This window comes from Bison bison, unplaced genomic scaffold (genome assembly GCF_000754665.1).
Source record: "Bison bison bison isolate TAMUID 2011002044 unplaced genomic scaffold, Bison_UMD1.0 scf7180017864203, whole genome shotgun sequence".
NCBI classification, from domain to species: Eukaryota; Metazoa; Chordata; class Mammalia; order Artiodactyla; family Bovidae; genus Bison; species Bison bison.
In genome coordinates, this window is record NW_011494775.1 from 4487505 (window position 1) to 4499964 (window position 12460).

A 12460-nucleotide genomic window follows, 5' to 3' on the forward strand; every position below is an offset into this window, starting at 1 on the left:
GCTCCAGACCAATCCTCCTGCGCAGTCGCGCGCCGCCGGTGCTCCTCTAGCCGCAGAGAGGTGGCGCAGTGCATGTCGGGAAGGCAGTGGGCGGGGCCGGCCCTTAGCGGTGGAGGGCGCCATGGTGGGTGGCGAGGCGGCCGCTGCCGTGGAGGAGCTAATCTCCGGTGTGCGGCGAGCGACTGACTTTGCTGAGCAGTTCCGCTCCTACTCGGAGAGCGAGAAGCAATGGAAGGCCCGCATGGAATTCATCCTGCGCCACCTGCCCGATTACCGCGATCCACCCGACGGTGGCGGCCGCCTGGACCAGCTGCTATCCCTCTCCATGGTCTGGGCCAACCACCTCTTCCTGGGTTGCAGGTGCGGACCCCTGCCGGCTAACTGACCCTGTCCCAACCCGCAGTCCTAACCCCAGGGCTAACCCCTGCCCAAGGCTGACTCCGTCCCCAGTCTCCAACCGTACTAGCCAGGCCTAAGGCAGAGTCCCATCTTAGCCAATTCTTGAAAAGATACTTAACCTCTCAGAGCTTCGACTTTCTCATCTGGAAAATGAATTGTGATGACTACAGTATTAAAGGGTGAAAAACACTTAGCACAGGCTGTCATCTAGCAAGAAGAGCCCTATAATATGCTAGGCGTTCGAGTTTGTATTATTTTGTAATACAAAATACAAATATTTTGTTTGTATTATTACTGTAATTACTTCAAACCATCCTCTTTCTGAGTGCATAATATTAAGTTCATTAGCTCCTTCCACATGGCAAACCTGCAGGGACAGAAACTGAGATCCCCAGTTTACATAAGCAACTGAAGAGAGGGAAAGAGACATACCTAAGGACCATGCAGCTTCTGGCAGGATTGGTGGATTTTACCATTATGGCAGGATGTAGTTTGTGGTCCTTGGCTTTTTCTCTCATATCCTAGTCTGCTGGACCCAGTAGCAAGCAGCACTCTGCCTCTCTGCCTTTCCTTTTATGAAATGCCTTCAAGGAACTGTGTTTGAAATGCTTGAAATATGGCACTCTACCACTCCATGAAGCAGGTGGCAAATCTTTAGGCTCCATCCTTTTATTTAGCATTTCCTGAAATTCTGTTAGGATAATGAAATGACTTAGTTGACTAGTTCTGGTCTCTGTGCTCCTTATGGCTGTGTGGTCACATGGCCCCTGCAGTCCTAAGCCACTTGGTTTTACTTTCAGATTTGGGGAGTTATTGGAACAGGATTTGGGGAAGCAGTGCCTGCTGCATCCCTTCCGTTTCTCTGACTTCCAGGTGCCCCTAGTAAATTCTAGTTAACAAGAAGCAAGATTAGGCAAAAGTAAGAATATTGGACAAATGAACAAGTAATGTTATTTTCATTAGACCAGTATTCCACATATTAAAAAAAAAAAAATTTGGCCCTCATACCATATCCATGAATACGTACTGCCAGATGTACAGTGCCTCTGTTTTTGTAAGTCTTGTTTTGTAAATATTAACAACACCTGCTCTGTTGGCATTCCTAATGCCGCTTCTGTAGCCACATGCGGAAGAACTATTTTCTAACTTGATGTTGCTATCAGTTTCCCCAGTAGTATCAAATTGTTCCTCTGAGAGTTGAGTTTATAGTCCAGCTACCTGCAATTTCTTTTTAGCCCACAGTGACAATAATTCTTCCAGGGTTTTTAATCTTACTACTTTTTATTGTGCAGTTACAACAAAGACCTTTTAGACAAGGTGATGGAAATGGCTGATGGGATTGAAGTGGAAGACCTGCCACAGTTTACTACCAGAAGTGAATTAATGAAAAAGGTAAACAGGATTTCCAAGTGCATTTGAAAGGGTATAGAGCTAATGGCCCCTGCCTGTATGGTGATGTATTAGAGTATATTGTCTTCTGAATGCTCTTGTTTACTACCCCAATCTAAGCCCTTTCATTTCTCTGTAACTGGTATAAAGCTTTTCATAACCAGGTAACAACTCAGTAGGTAAATTACACATTGTGGGTGGAGTAACACATAAATTCAACCCCTTTAGTTCCTTTAGGAACATTCTGTTTTGAGCTTTTTGCTTGAATTTTAAGAAAATGTTGGTTAGAGTGCTACAGTTTCCCACTTATTAAAAAATCTTATTGATAACATTAACTTATCCTTACCGCAGTGGTTGAGGACACCACCAGACTTGTTTGGCCTCTCTGACTTGTTGATGGAAATGTGGATGGTGTGATATCCACACATCATGCCTGTTTCCTATTCTGCCAGGCTTGGTCTGATGTGAGGCTGTGAATTTTTTCCATAGTGAGCTGTTGCCTGTCAAGCGTTGCATTTGCCTGTAGGGGCAGGGGCCATAGAGAGTGTGGCAGAAGAAAGCTCAGAGGATACCAACTGCTTTTTACTGTCTCCCAAGATAGGGTTTTTCTTATTTGCCCTGGTCTTCTTAGGCAGTGGAATTAATTGTTTCCTCATCCCCCATAGCACTTCACCAAGACCTTTTTAAGGGCACATGGTAAGCTTCTTGAGAGATGAGAGGGTACTTAAGACATTGATCCTGTTAACTCTGAAACCTGGTATAGGCATGCACTAGAGAAGGTGCTCAGAAAATGCTTACAGAATTGACAAAGAGTGAAGGCTGCTAGCCTCTGTTAGTTCTCATCTCAGAAACATAGGCAAACGCTTGCTTCACCCCACTTGGGTCTTGTTTTGGGAAGCAGGGCATAGAAAAAGGTTCCCTTCATTGTGGGTTTTGGGAACTAATCAAATCCTCAGCTGCCCCAAAAGTACTTCAGCCCCAAACAGCAAACCCCACTTGATTCCAAACAGCAAACCCCACTTGATTGCAGATAGTTTCCTTTTAAAAGTATTGTTTTTTAACTGAATCTGGAATCAAAAGTTTCAGGTTGAGTTCAAGGGGCTATTTTGTTTTTCATATCAGCTGTTAACAGGGCTGCTGTTCGTAGCCAGGGAGCCATTGGGAATTGGGAATTTGTGACTTTTGGAATTCTCCTATGAAATATTAAAAAAAAATCTGGGGTAAGTCCCTTGGTATCCAGGTCGTGAGGTTCCTTGGGCCTAGGCATGGGACAGTTAGATAATTTCTGGCCACCTGGTTGCACCCCATGGGTTAGGGGCAGGCAGGGAGTAGGGTGAGCTTTCATTTCCTGACTGCTCATGGCCAATTCTTTCCTTGACTTTTTGCTCCTAAGAGGTGGTCTGCCCTCTCTAAGATCTGTTTTTCTCATAAATACTATATTTCTCTCTTTACAGTCATACTGGGATATTGGAGGTCATAACACTTCGTGATTTTTGGGTTTCAGACTCCAGATGAGACTAAGGAGTTTTTGTAATTAACAAGCATGTCCCTAACATTATCCATAGACCAGAGTGAAGAAGTTATGTGTGTGTGGTGAGGGGAAGAATTTCTAAACTGTTAAACATTTTGTAAAGGGGTCTGGAACCTCAAAAATGTAGGGAACCCCTGTCCTGGGTTCATTTTTGAATCCTCTGTTCATTTTTGACACTTACAGTGTCAGCCTCCAGAGTCGAGTCCTCAGAGATGAACTTTGGCATCCCTGAAGCCAGCTCTGCTGTCAGACTAATCACTGGCACCTAGTTACCTGGAAGAAGCCTTGAGGGTGGCTGCATTTCTATAGCACTTTTGGATTATGTGTGTTAGAACTTCCTTCAAATAAAACTTAGGTTTTTTTAGTAACAGAGTTTAATTTTAGATTGTCAGTGTCACTGAAAATGAAGCTAAGTAGATTCTGAAAAGTGAGATACTTGGAGGATGTGTGGTGTTTTGCCAGTTGGTAGAGAGTCTTTTAGATAAGCCTGTCCTGCGAATGAGTCATCTTACCTGTTCCATGACAGAATTATGGTGTGTTGAAGGCTGTCCCTTCTCTTCTGAAAGCCACCCTGAGTGCCCCCTGGAAAGAGAGCCCTGGGGGCTTTGCAACAGTGTGTGTGTGTGTGTGTGTGTGTGTGTGTGTGTGTGAGCCCTGGGGGCTTTGCAACTGTGTGTGTGTGTGTGTGTGTGTGTGTGTGTGTGTGTGTGGTGGAGCCCTGGGGGCTTTGCAACATGTGTGTGTGTGTGTGTGTGTGTGTGTGTGTGTGTGTGTGTCTTGCCTGAAGTCTTTGCATGTAATAGAGGTTGGCAAACATTAAGCACCATTCCCAGCCCAGAGACAAAAAAACAAAACAAAGAATCTTGATACTGAGCCATGCACTTGAAAAGGTCAGTTATGGTTCTGCCCAGATTTGATCCTTAGCTCTGAAGAGTTTTTAGTTGGGTTTTGAAGCTAGCTACCAAGTGGAAATGAATAGCCTGGCATCACTGGTATACAGAGACTGGATAGTGAAGATTACTTAGAGACGTAAGTTCTTTAAAGATTTTAAAAATACTTTATGGCTATTTGGCACTTTTAAGGCCAGTAAAACTGAGGTCTGTCCAGCTTTTTTGTTTTTAAGCGGGGGGCGGTGTGGGCAAATCTGATAAAAGAAATGAGCATGGGACTCTGACAGGTGGTATTTGTCAGACAGTTGCAGTGTATGATTTTTCTTTGGAAAAAAAGGAGATTCAAACAAATATATTGAACAATCTCAATTATCTAACGGCCCTCCCAAGGTACCTACCAGCAGAACTTTGTGATCGACCATGTTACCCATTAATGAGCAATAATTAACAAAGTGCAGCAGCTCCCTCAGGAATGGTGTTGTTACTGAGACTGTATATTATTTCCAAGGCATCATCTTAAGGAGAAAGAGCAGTGAATGACTAGGAAGTTATCATTATTGGCCAAAGAAAGAATCTGTCCACTTAATAACTCCGTTTTTCCTGAGAACATTTTTATCCAAGAGGGAAAATGGCAGTATGGAAAGTGACTAAATATGAAATATGGAAGAGAAGTTAGAAAAGTGTTTGCCTTTCAGAGAATTTTTCTTCTTGTACATTATATCCAGTCTTGGCAAGCTCTAAAGTAATGGAGCAGCCACTCCACTGATGGAAGATGTGGTTCTAGTAAGATGGCAAGTATTTGTGAGTATTAAAATTTTTTTCAGCCTGCCAGAGTAGTTAAATCAGGTTTTGTCTTGGATCCTAAGATAAATGCTTTGTGGAGCTACCTTTCTTTTTCCCTTTATCCACAGAAATAGAACCAGCCACAAGAGCTGTGTCTGACGCTCCGGGCCAGTCTGTTGCCTGGTGCCCAGCATGAGTGAATCACCTACCAATACTAGTGTCAAAGACCAGACCTGAAACAGCCAAAGCCAGGGGCAGCTCTGCTGCTACTGTAGTCTTGGTCTGTCCTGTTGGAAATTGAAGAGAGGGCTTATGGGATTCTCTTTCCCTTTGGAATAAAGATGGTTTTTTTAGGTGGTAACTGCATTCTTCTCAAAGGAGAAGGACCTCTTATATTTTGCTCTTGCTGAGGAATTTTGCTTCTTCACTTCTCAGAGACTGATATGACAGGCTTAAGCCAGGAAATATGTCATACCTTGGAAACTGATTGCTAAAAAGACTCTGATTGACTCACTTGCACTGCTAAATGTTAAGGAAATCCATTCAAATAGGTGACAGCCAAAATGATTTCTTCACACCCTGCTTAAAAGTTGTCTAAAGCCAAGTTTAAATTTACCAAAGGTGCTAGAGAGTACCCAGAAAGAATGTATCTGCTTCAGTTCATCACTATTTGAAGACATGCATTTACAGTTTCTAATAGTGTGAAATTCAGAAACATAACCTTCACATCTTCTAAATATCCTGAGTCAATGTGAAATGTTGTGAATTACTACCTGGATTCAACTGATTTTAATTTAGAACAATAAAGGGTTTGTGTGATTCTGTTTTTAGAAGCCTTCATTGCAGAGCATGCCATAGAAAAAGTTATTTTTTAAGTATTTCTGTTATCATTGTGAATTGTGAATATTAACAGATCACAGGTGACAAAACAAAAAATCTGGCTTCCAAATGGATGGTATGGTCAGTGTTTTGCTCTATCTTCTGTGTATAGTAAAATCTTAATAATTTCTGAGTCTACCTACATACCATCTGGGTAGGACATAACATTTGTATCACTGCTGTATTTTTACTTATGAATTTGATTCATTAGACTAACACGGCTACTAACTTTTTCTTTTTTTTCCTAGCATCAAAGCTAAGGCAGAAGATTCATCACACTTTCATCATTAGTTACAGGCTTGGAAAGGAGGCTGGCATGAATGCAACATTGACCTCAGCAGCCTCTTAAGATTGTTGGTATTAACAACATGTAGGAAAGAGGCAATTAGACTGAAAGGGAATCTTGTCTAGATTGGCATTTTTAAAGTTCTCATTTTTCTAGTAGCTATCATTGTAAAAGTATGCATGGATATTTATGTGTTTATAAATCATGCCCTCTTTTTGTTGGTCGAAATGTTTAAAATGCCTATTTTTTTTATGTTGATGTAATAATGGCAGGTAATGAATTATACACTTTGGATTTTTCAACAGTGTACCTTTAATTGTGATTCTGCTTTATAGTCTTTTTTCTCTGCTGAGGCAAATCATATCCCTTATGTCTACCTGAAGTTTACACCATCCATATACCTTGTTTCCACACACATTTCACCTTTTTTAGAGATGAGTGAAAATCAAAATCATAGGGCTTCAGGTTTATCTACCAGCTCATGGAAAGAGGCAGCCTTATTTTTAAAAAAGCCTTATTTTAAAGCTCAATGAAACAAGATTCCACAGCTTGGTCTCTAAAAGGCCTTCCAGGCTGCTGAGTAAAAAGCCCATATTCTTTCTTCCTGGAGGGAGCCTGAGGTTTGGTTTTCTAGACTTGAGGAATTGCTTTGTACAGTCCCTCAAAAAATACTTAGTGCAGTGCTGCTTTGCTTTGAAGTTATCATTAATTTCCCTCTTTCAGTTGATGTATGTTTCTTACCCTCTGCCCCTGTTCCTCTTTCTTATTTAGTACCCACTCTTACATGCTTATCTCTAAGCATAAATACTGAGGACTTCATGTGGGGATAGCAGTGTAACAGTCAGTCACGGCAGGATTCCCTATCACTGTGCTTGGTACTGGAGATAGTGGTAAGATAGGATAGTGGGCCTGCCTGAGCTTAATCTGCTGGTGAACTCAGGACACTGAAGTGCTAAAGAGGAGAGTGACTGGGAGCCTGGTGCCTGGGAGCAGAGAAGGGGGACGACTCTCACCCGTGATTCGAGGCTGGGGCCAAATAGCACACCACATCTCTGCAGCTTCTAGCTCTGATCTGTAGTGACCACTAAGGTGGGCCAAGTGAAGACCTTGGGACCTCTGACAAGTCACTTCTCTCTTGTGGCCTTTCCTGGGAAGTGATAATCATAGAAATGGCTACCACAGAGACTTGTTACAAAGATTAAGATTATGGTGCTCAGTTAGCCCCGGCCTCTACAAGATATAATTCCCCAATAAAATGTTCAATAATAATATCCTATCAGGAGTATATCCATTGCAAATTCAGCTTATTTTTGAAGACTTCGCCAGTTAATCAAATTTTCTGATGTCGTTTTCTAGTGGATTTTCTCTCTTTGCTCAGCTTAAACTGCCTTAAAAAAAAAAACAACTTTATTTTAGAACAATTTACAGGAAGTCTGTAAAAACAGTTTATAGAGTTCCTGTATACTCTGCAGTTTCTCCTATTATTAGCATCTTACGTTAGTATGGTACATTTTTTACCATTAACAAGCCAGTATTGATACACTCTTAACTAATGTCCAGGATGTCCACGCTTCACTGAGACTTCATTTTCACTTGATATCCTTTTTCTGTTTCAGGATCCCATTACTCTCCCCAGGATAAGTTGCCTGTTTTTCATCTTACCTTTACCTCTGTGGCTATCTCTCCTATAAAATTAATCAGTATTTTAGACTTTTATCCTTTCCTTACTTGGAATATAAAGTGGCATAGAAATCTAATATTCTGCATTGCAGCACCCCTTGCAGCGAAAGTAAAATGGCCCACTTTTAGATTTGAAACAGGAGCTCACAGGTAAGATACAAGCTACAAGCCACTGGTCTCCTCATATATACAGTCTTGCCCACAAAATGGAGTGAGGATCAAGTGAGATTATACAAAGGGACATGGTAAAGTATTACCTCGAGTAATGCCTAGGAGAGGCGCTCATCTGTTAAAGGCTAATATTAAGCCTCAAGACCTTTTGAGAAGCAACCACAGTTGATAGAGGAACCACCCATGGATTCAATCAACTGCAGATCATGTAGTACTGGAGGTCTTTGTTTATTGGTAACAATTTATGTGTAAGTGGACCTGTGCAGTTCAGACCTGTGTGTGGGTCATCTATACTAACAGTACAGTTTAGGGTGCTCACTTAATAGTGATGCCGTTTCATGTTATCCAGAAATTGCTTTTTGAAACATTGCTCAGAGTCTGTGGCCCACCTGATCAATCCCTTTCTACCTCTGCACAGGCAAGGATTCCCTGTAAGCTTTTCCAGGATCCACTTAGATCTGTGGCTTACCTATTCTATGGGCACGGGGTGGAATCACATTAACTGTCACTGCCCATCCTCTGTTGCTCTGCTATCTGTAGTAAATGAGTCAATACACATTGTGGTATCTGATGTGAGATATATTACCGTGTTTCCCAGCTGTCCAGCTCTATCTAACGTCTCTGCCTGGGTACCCTTATGTCTGAAAGGAGACTGAAACCTCAGGGGTCTGAAAGTCACCTTGTCATCTAGCCCTGTCTCTCATTCTTGACTAGGTTAGGGAACCTTTCGGTTCTGTAGTAGTAAGAATAAACATAACTCTTAAGAGGCAAGAATTTTAGAACTTAAAGGTTTGGGATCATATGGAAATAGCTTCCTTCAACAAACAAGTACATGCTAAAACAAAGAACTGCCATCATGCATAGTATACACACACACTCCCTAAGAAACAGAACCTTACCTGGCTTGTTTGTCATTAAAATCAATAAATAGCCAAATAACCTATTTATTTAAATGAAAAGCAAGCCAAGCAAGTTCTGTTTCTTTCCCAAAGTTTACTCTGTCCCTTCAAAGTTAGGACTCCTGGGGCAAGGCACAGCAGTACTTCACTGCCTCTCTCATTTTGGTTTGGAAGGCTTTTTCACACTGCCAGCAGTAGAGGCAGAGCTCTTCGCATGTGCTCCTACCTGAGATGGAGGTGGGCCTGAAGCCTTGCTCATAGATAGGAGTTCCAGCTGAGGAGGTGGAGTAACAAGACTACATCACGTATACAGAGTCCCTTGGAAATCAGAGACTAAAGTTGAGACTATTAAAAGCTCCCATTAGATGGAGCTAATTCTTACCTGTTCTAGACCTTGGTACGTGAACCAGTTTTTTCCCCTTGACGTGCTGTCAGACAAGGGTGCTTCTTTAGAACATAACCCAGGCAGTCACAACCCAAGTCCTATCTTTTCCCAACCAAGTAAAAGTAGGTTAGCAAACCAAAAATATTCTTGAATAAGGCCCTTCAACCTGTGTCTCTGGGAGAAAGTTGCTGTTAGGAGCCTGAGACAGGTCTTGGTCCACCTGTGATTTAGTGCAGGGGCGATTAACAGTAAAGTCATCCTTGAACTGCACGGGCCTGGTGACTAAAGCCCTTGCTTTGCTGTCAGTGCTAGCACCAAAATCTCAACTGCTAGGGCTGCATTTTTCTTTCCCTTTGACATTTTCATTAAGAATGTTTAATTATCCCTAGTAGTTGTGGACTGGTAGTAATTCCTTCCTCTTGAGTTCCTCGATGTTAGGATGATTCCTACTTTAATGTTTATTGGAGGATTCCATAGAAAAACTGTGTAAGTACCTGGCCCTTAGTGAGCTCCCACTGCTTCATTTCTGCCCTGCTTTTCCTTTGAGAGCATGATGGGAAGATATGAAATGTTTCAACTAAAATTTACATTAAGATAAAAATAAACACCCATAATCACCCCTCCATGCCAGGCTTCATCCCCAAAGCTGCAGAAGGGTGGACCTAACATGCTACCTGGCACCCATTAGGTGCCAGCATTATCAGCAGACTTGTGACAGAACAAACGGCAGCAGGCACTGCACAGTACAGCACAAATTAAATACCGGGCAGAAGCAGGATGGGAGGAGAGGGGTTAGCATGTGGCCAGCCTTGGAATCCCTACATCTAGGGGTCTGGGGCCTGTAAAGGCTGAGGACATGTTCCTTTCTCCAGGAATGTGGCCTTTGCCCTAGTAGTGGCTGAAAGGCAGACGTCTTGCCCTAGAGTATCACACTGTAAATTGCCTAGATTCCTTATCACTCTTGGGTGTGAATTTTGGGCCTCAGACAACTGGAAAAATTTGGTCTTAGACCAACACCTACAGTCCTCACTTCCTCTTAAGCCAGCTGTTTTCAGCTGCTCAGGTGGTGAGAATGACTCATGCTTCCTTCTACCTTTGTGCTTACTGAATTCTTTTTTATGACAATGTTCTACTTTTGTAACAAAAAACAGCTGCTAATTAAAGTGTTCCCAGAGGATTCATGGACTCTGGAGGTTCACTGCTGTCCTGCTGGCCTTCTGCCCAGGCCTGTGCATGTACTGCCAGAGTTATCTGGAAAGCAGTTCCGAGTGTTTAGCTCCACTCTATGGTACTTACATTATGGCTCACCCTGATACCTCAAACATAGTCTTGAGAGGGTGCCATGGTGATTGTGGTCTGTCCTCAAGCTCCCTTGTGCACAGCGCCCAGCCCCTGTCAAAGAACCAATCTGTAAAGGCTAACAAAAGCTACAATGGAAACTTCTTCCTAACAGATGGTATCATCAACTCACCACCAGGCCCCAGGGCCACCCTCATATTTCTGACTTGCAAAAGGTTTCTTGTACCTAACCCCTGGGATTGTCTTCATTCTAAAGGCAGTTTTCCAGCTGGTATTCCAGAGTCTCAACCTGAAATCACAGCCTTAAGTGCTCATGCAGGTAGTCACTACAATACAGCAAGGTCACTAATCTAGAGTTTTCTTTGGAGGCCACATTCTAAGCCTTGAGCCAAAGCTGAAGATACGGGCTGAAGTCTCTGGATTCTTTCCTCTTCTCTGCCCAGGATGGTTATCCGAACAAGAAGCTTCCCGTTCTCTTTGTATTACCACCAACACAAAAACAGAAAATCTCCCAACTCAGGTTTTGTAGGATGACTTTACACAGAGGCTAGCCAAAGAGCTGCAAATCTCTCTGCACCTGCATTCTTCTGTTCTAGAGTGCCGCTAATCCAATTCAGCTGGTGGGCTGCAGTATTCTTGGCATAAGGCCTTCTTTGTAAACGGGAAAGAGCAAGAGGGGCTTCAGACAGGAAGCAGCATTAAGAAGTCTCCCTTAAGTGTGCTACGTTTGCACTTTGGCAGCGTTCAGCACACCACAGATGCTCTCCTGCATTCTAGGAAGAATGACAACTAAAGTAGATCAGGCTGATGAGTGGATCCTTTCAGAGAGAGGCTCTGGTCTCCTCTAGACAAAATTCCTAACCCAGTGGTACATGAAAGATCCCAGTCTTGCAGGTAAGACTTTAGATCAGTTAAAATATCCTCCGAAAAGACTACAGAAGCATTACACTTGTAACCAAACCAAGACCATCACCATATAAAGACCTCTCTAGCTAAAAGGTTATTATTTCCTTTTACTCAGCAGAGAACACACTATATTTAGTCTTCCCAAACACATGATTCCAGAAGTCACTGGTAAACAAAAGCATCTTGTGGCCAAGCCTTAGCACTACGTCAATGGCAGAGCTCCTGACAGTCCATGCAGGCTTCTAACCTAAGTCTGAGTCCCCCATGTGCCAGAGAGGAAGCTTGGAGCCTTTCCTTCCAGAGCTCTTGATTTCAACCAGCTAATGTTGCTGAGCTAAGAAAGATTTGCAAAGGGTGCATCTCATTCAGCTTTTGGACCCAACTAAAAGAAAGCCCAGTCCAGGCTATGAATAGGAAACTCAAAACAGCACACACATCTGTGTATTTTTTCAAAGGACAGAGGAAAACGTCAATTCTTTCAAACAAAATTTTGTTTCTAATATATCTTTGTGCTCTATATCATATACTAGAATAACAAGATAACTAAAATTTCCCCTTATCAGACAATAGCTTAACTAGATGGTAAATGAAGTGACAGAGCTACCGTCTTTGCACAAGGCCCCTGTCCTATGGACAGTTTCCTTTAACAGCTTTCCACCTAGTCACTTTTCTGTTTACATACACAATCCCCACATACCAGGTTCCTTTGGGACTCGGCAATGCTGAATGAAGCAGAAAGGAATTGTAATAACCACCACCAAAACCTAAACATTTTCTCTCTCTCAAAACCTGGAGGAATTGAGATCAAAATACCTCATACGTAACTTTTGAGCCCCAGGCTTCTCTTTTAAAAGAGTACTAATTCAATAAATTAAGACAGGTACCTTGTTTACTGGACGTAACAACAGACTATTAACTAAATAAGTCACCTTCAGTAACTTTCTTCACTACCTTCCACCGACA

At 42.4% G+C, this 12460-nt stretch overlaps 1 protein-coding gene across 1 annotated transcript; it reads left to right on the forward strand.

The window, feature by feature from the left end:
* Positions 1-64: 64 nt before the first annotated feature.
* CDKN2AIPNL (CDKN2A interacting protein N-terminal like) lies at positions 65-7433 on the forward strand. Its single transcript, XM_010844513.1, has 3 exons — positions 65-360; positions 1692-1791; positions 6120-7433. The coding sequence occupies exons 1-3, from the start codon at positions 122-124 to the stop codon at positions 6129-6131; spliced, it is 351 nt and encodes a 116-aa protein (XP_010842815.1). The 5' UTR covers positions 65-121; the 3' UTR covers positions 6132-7433.
* Positions 7434-12460: the final 5027 nt, after the last annotated feature.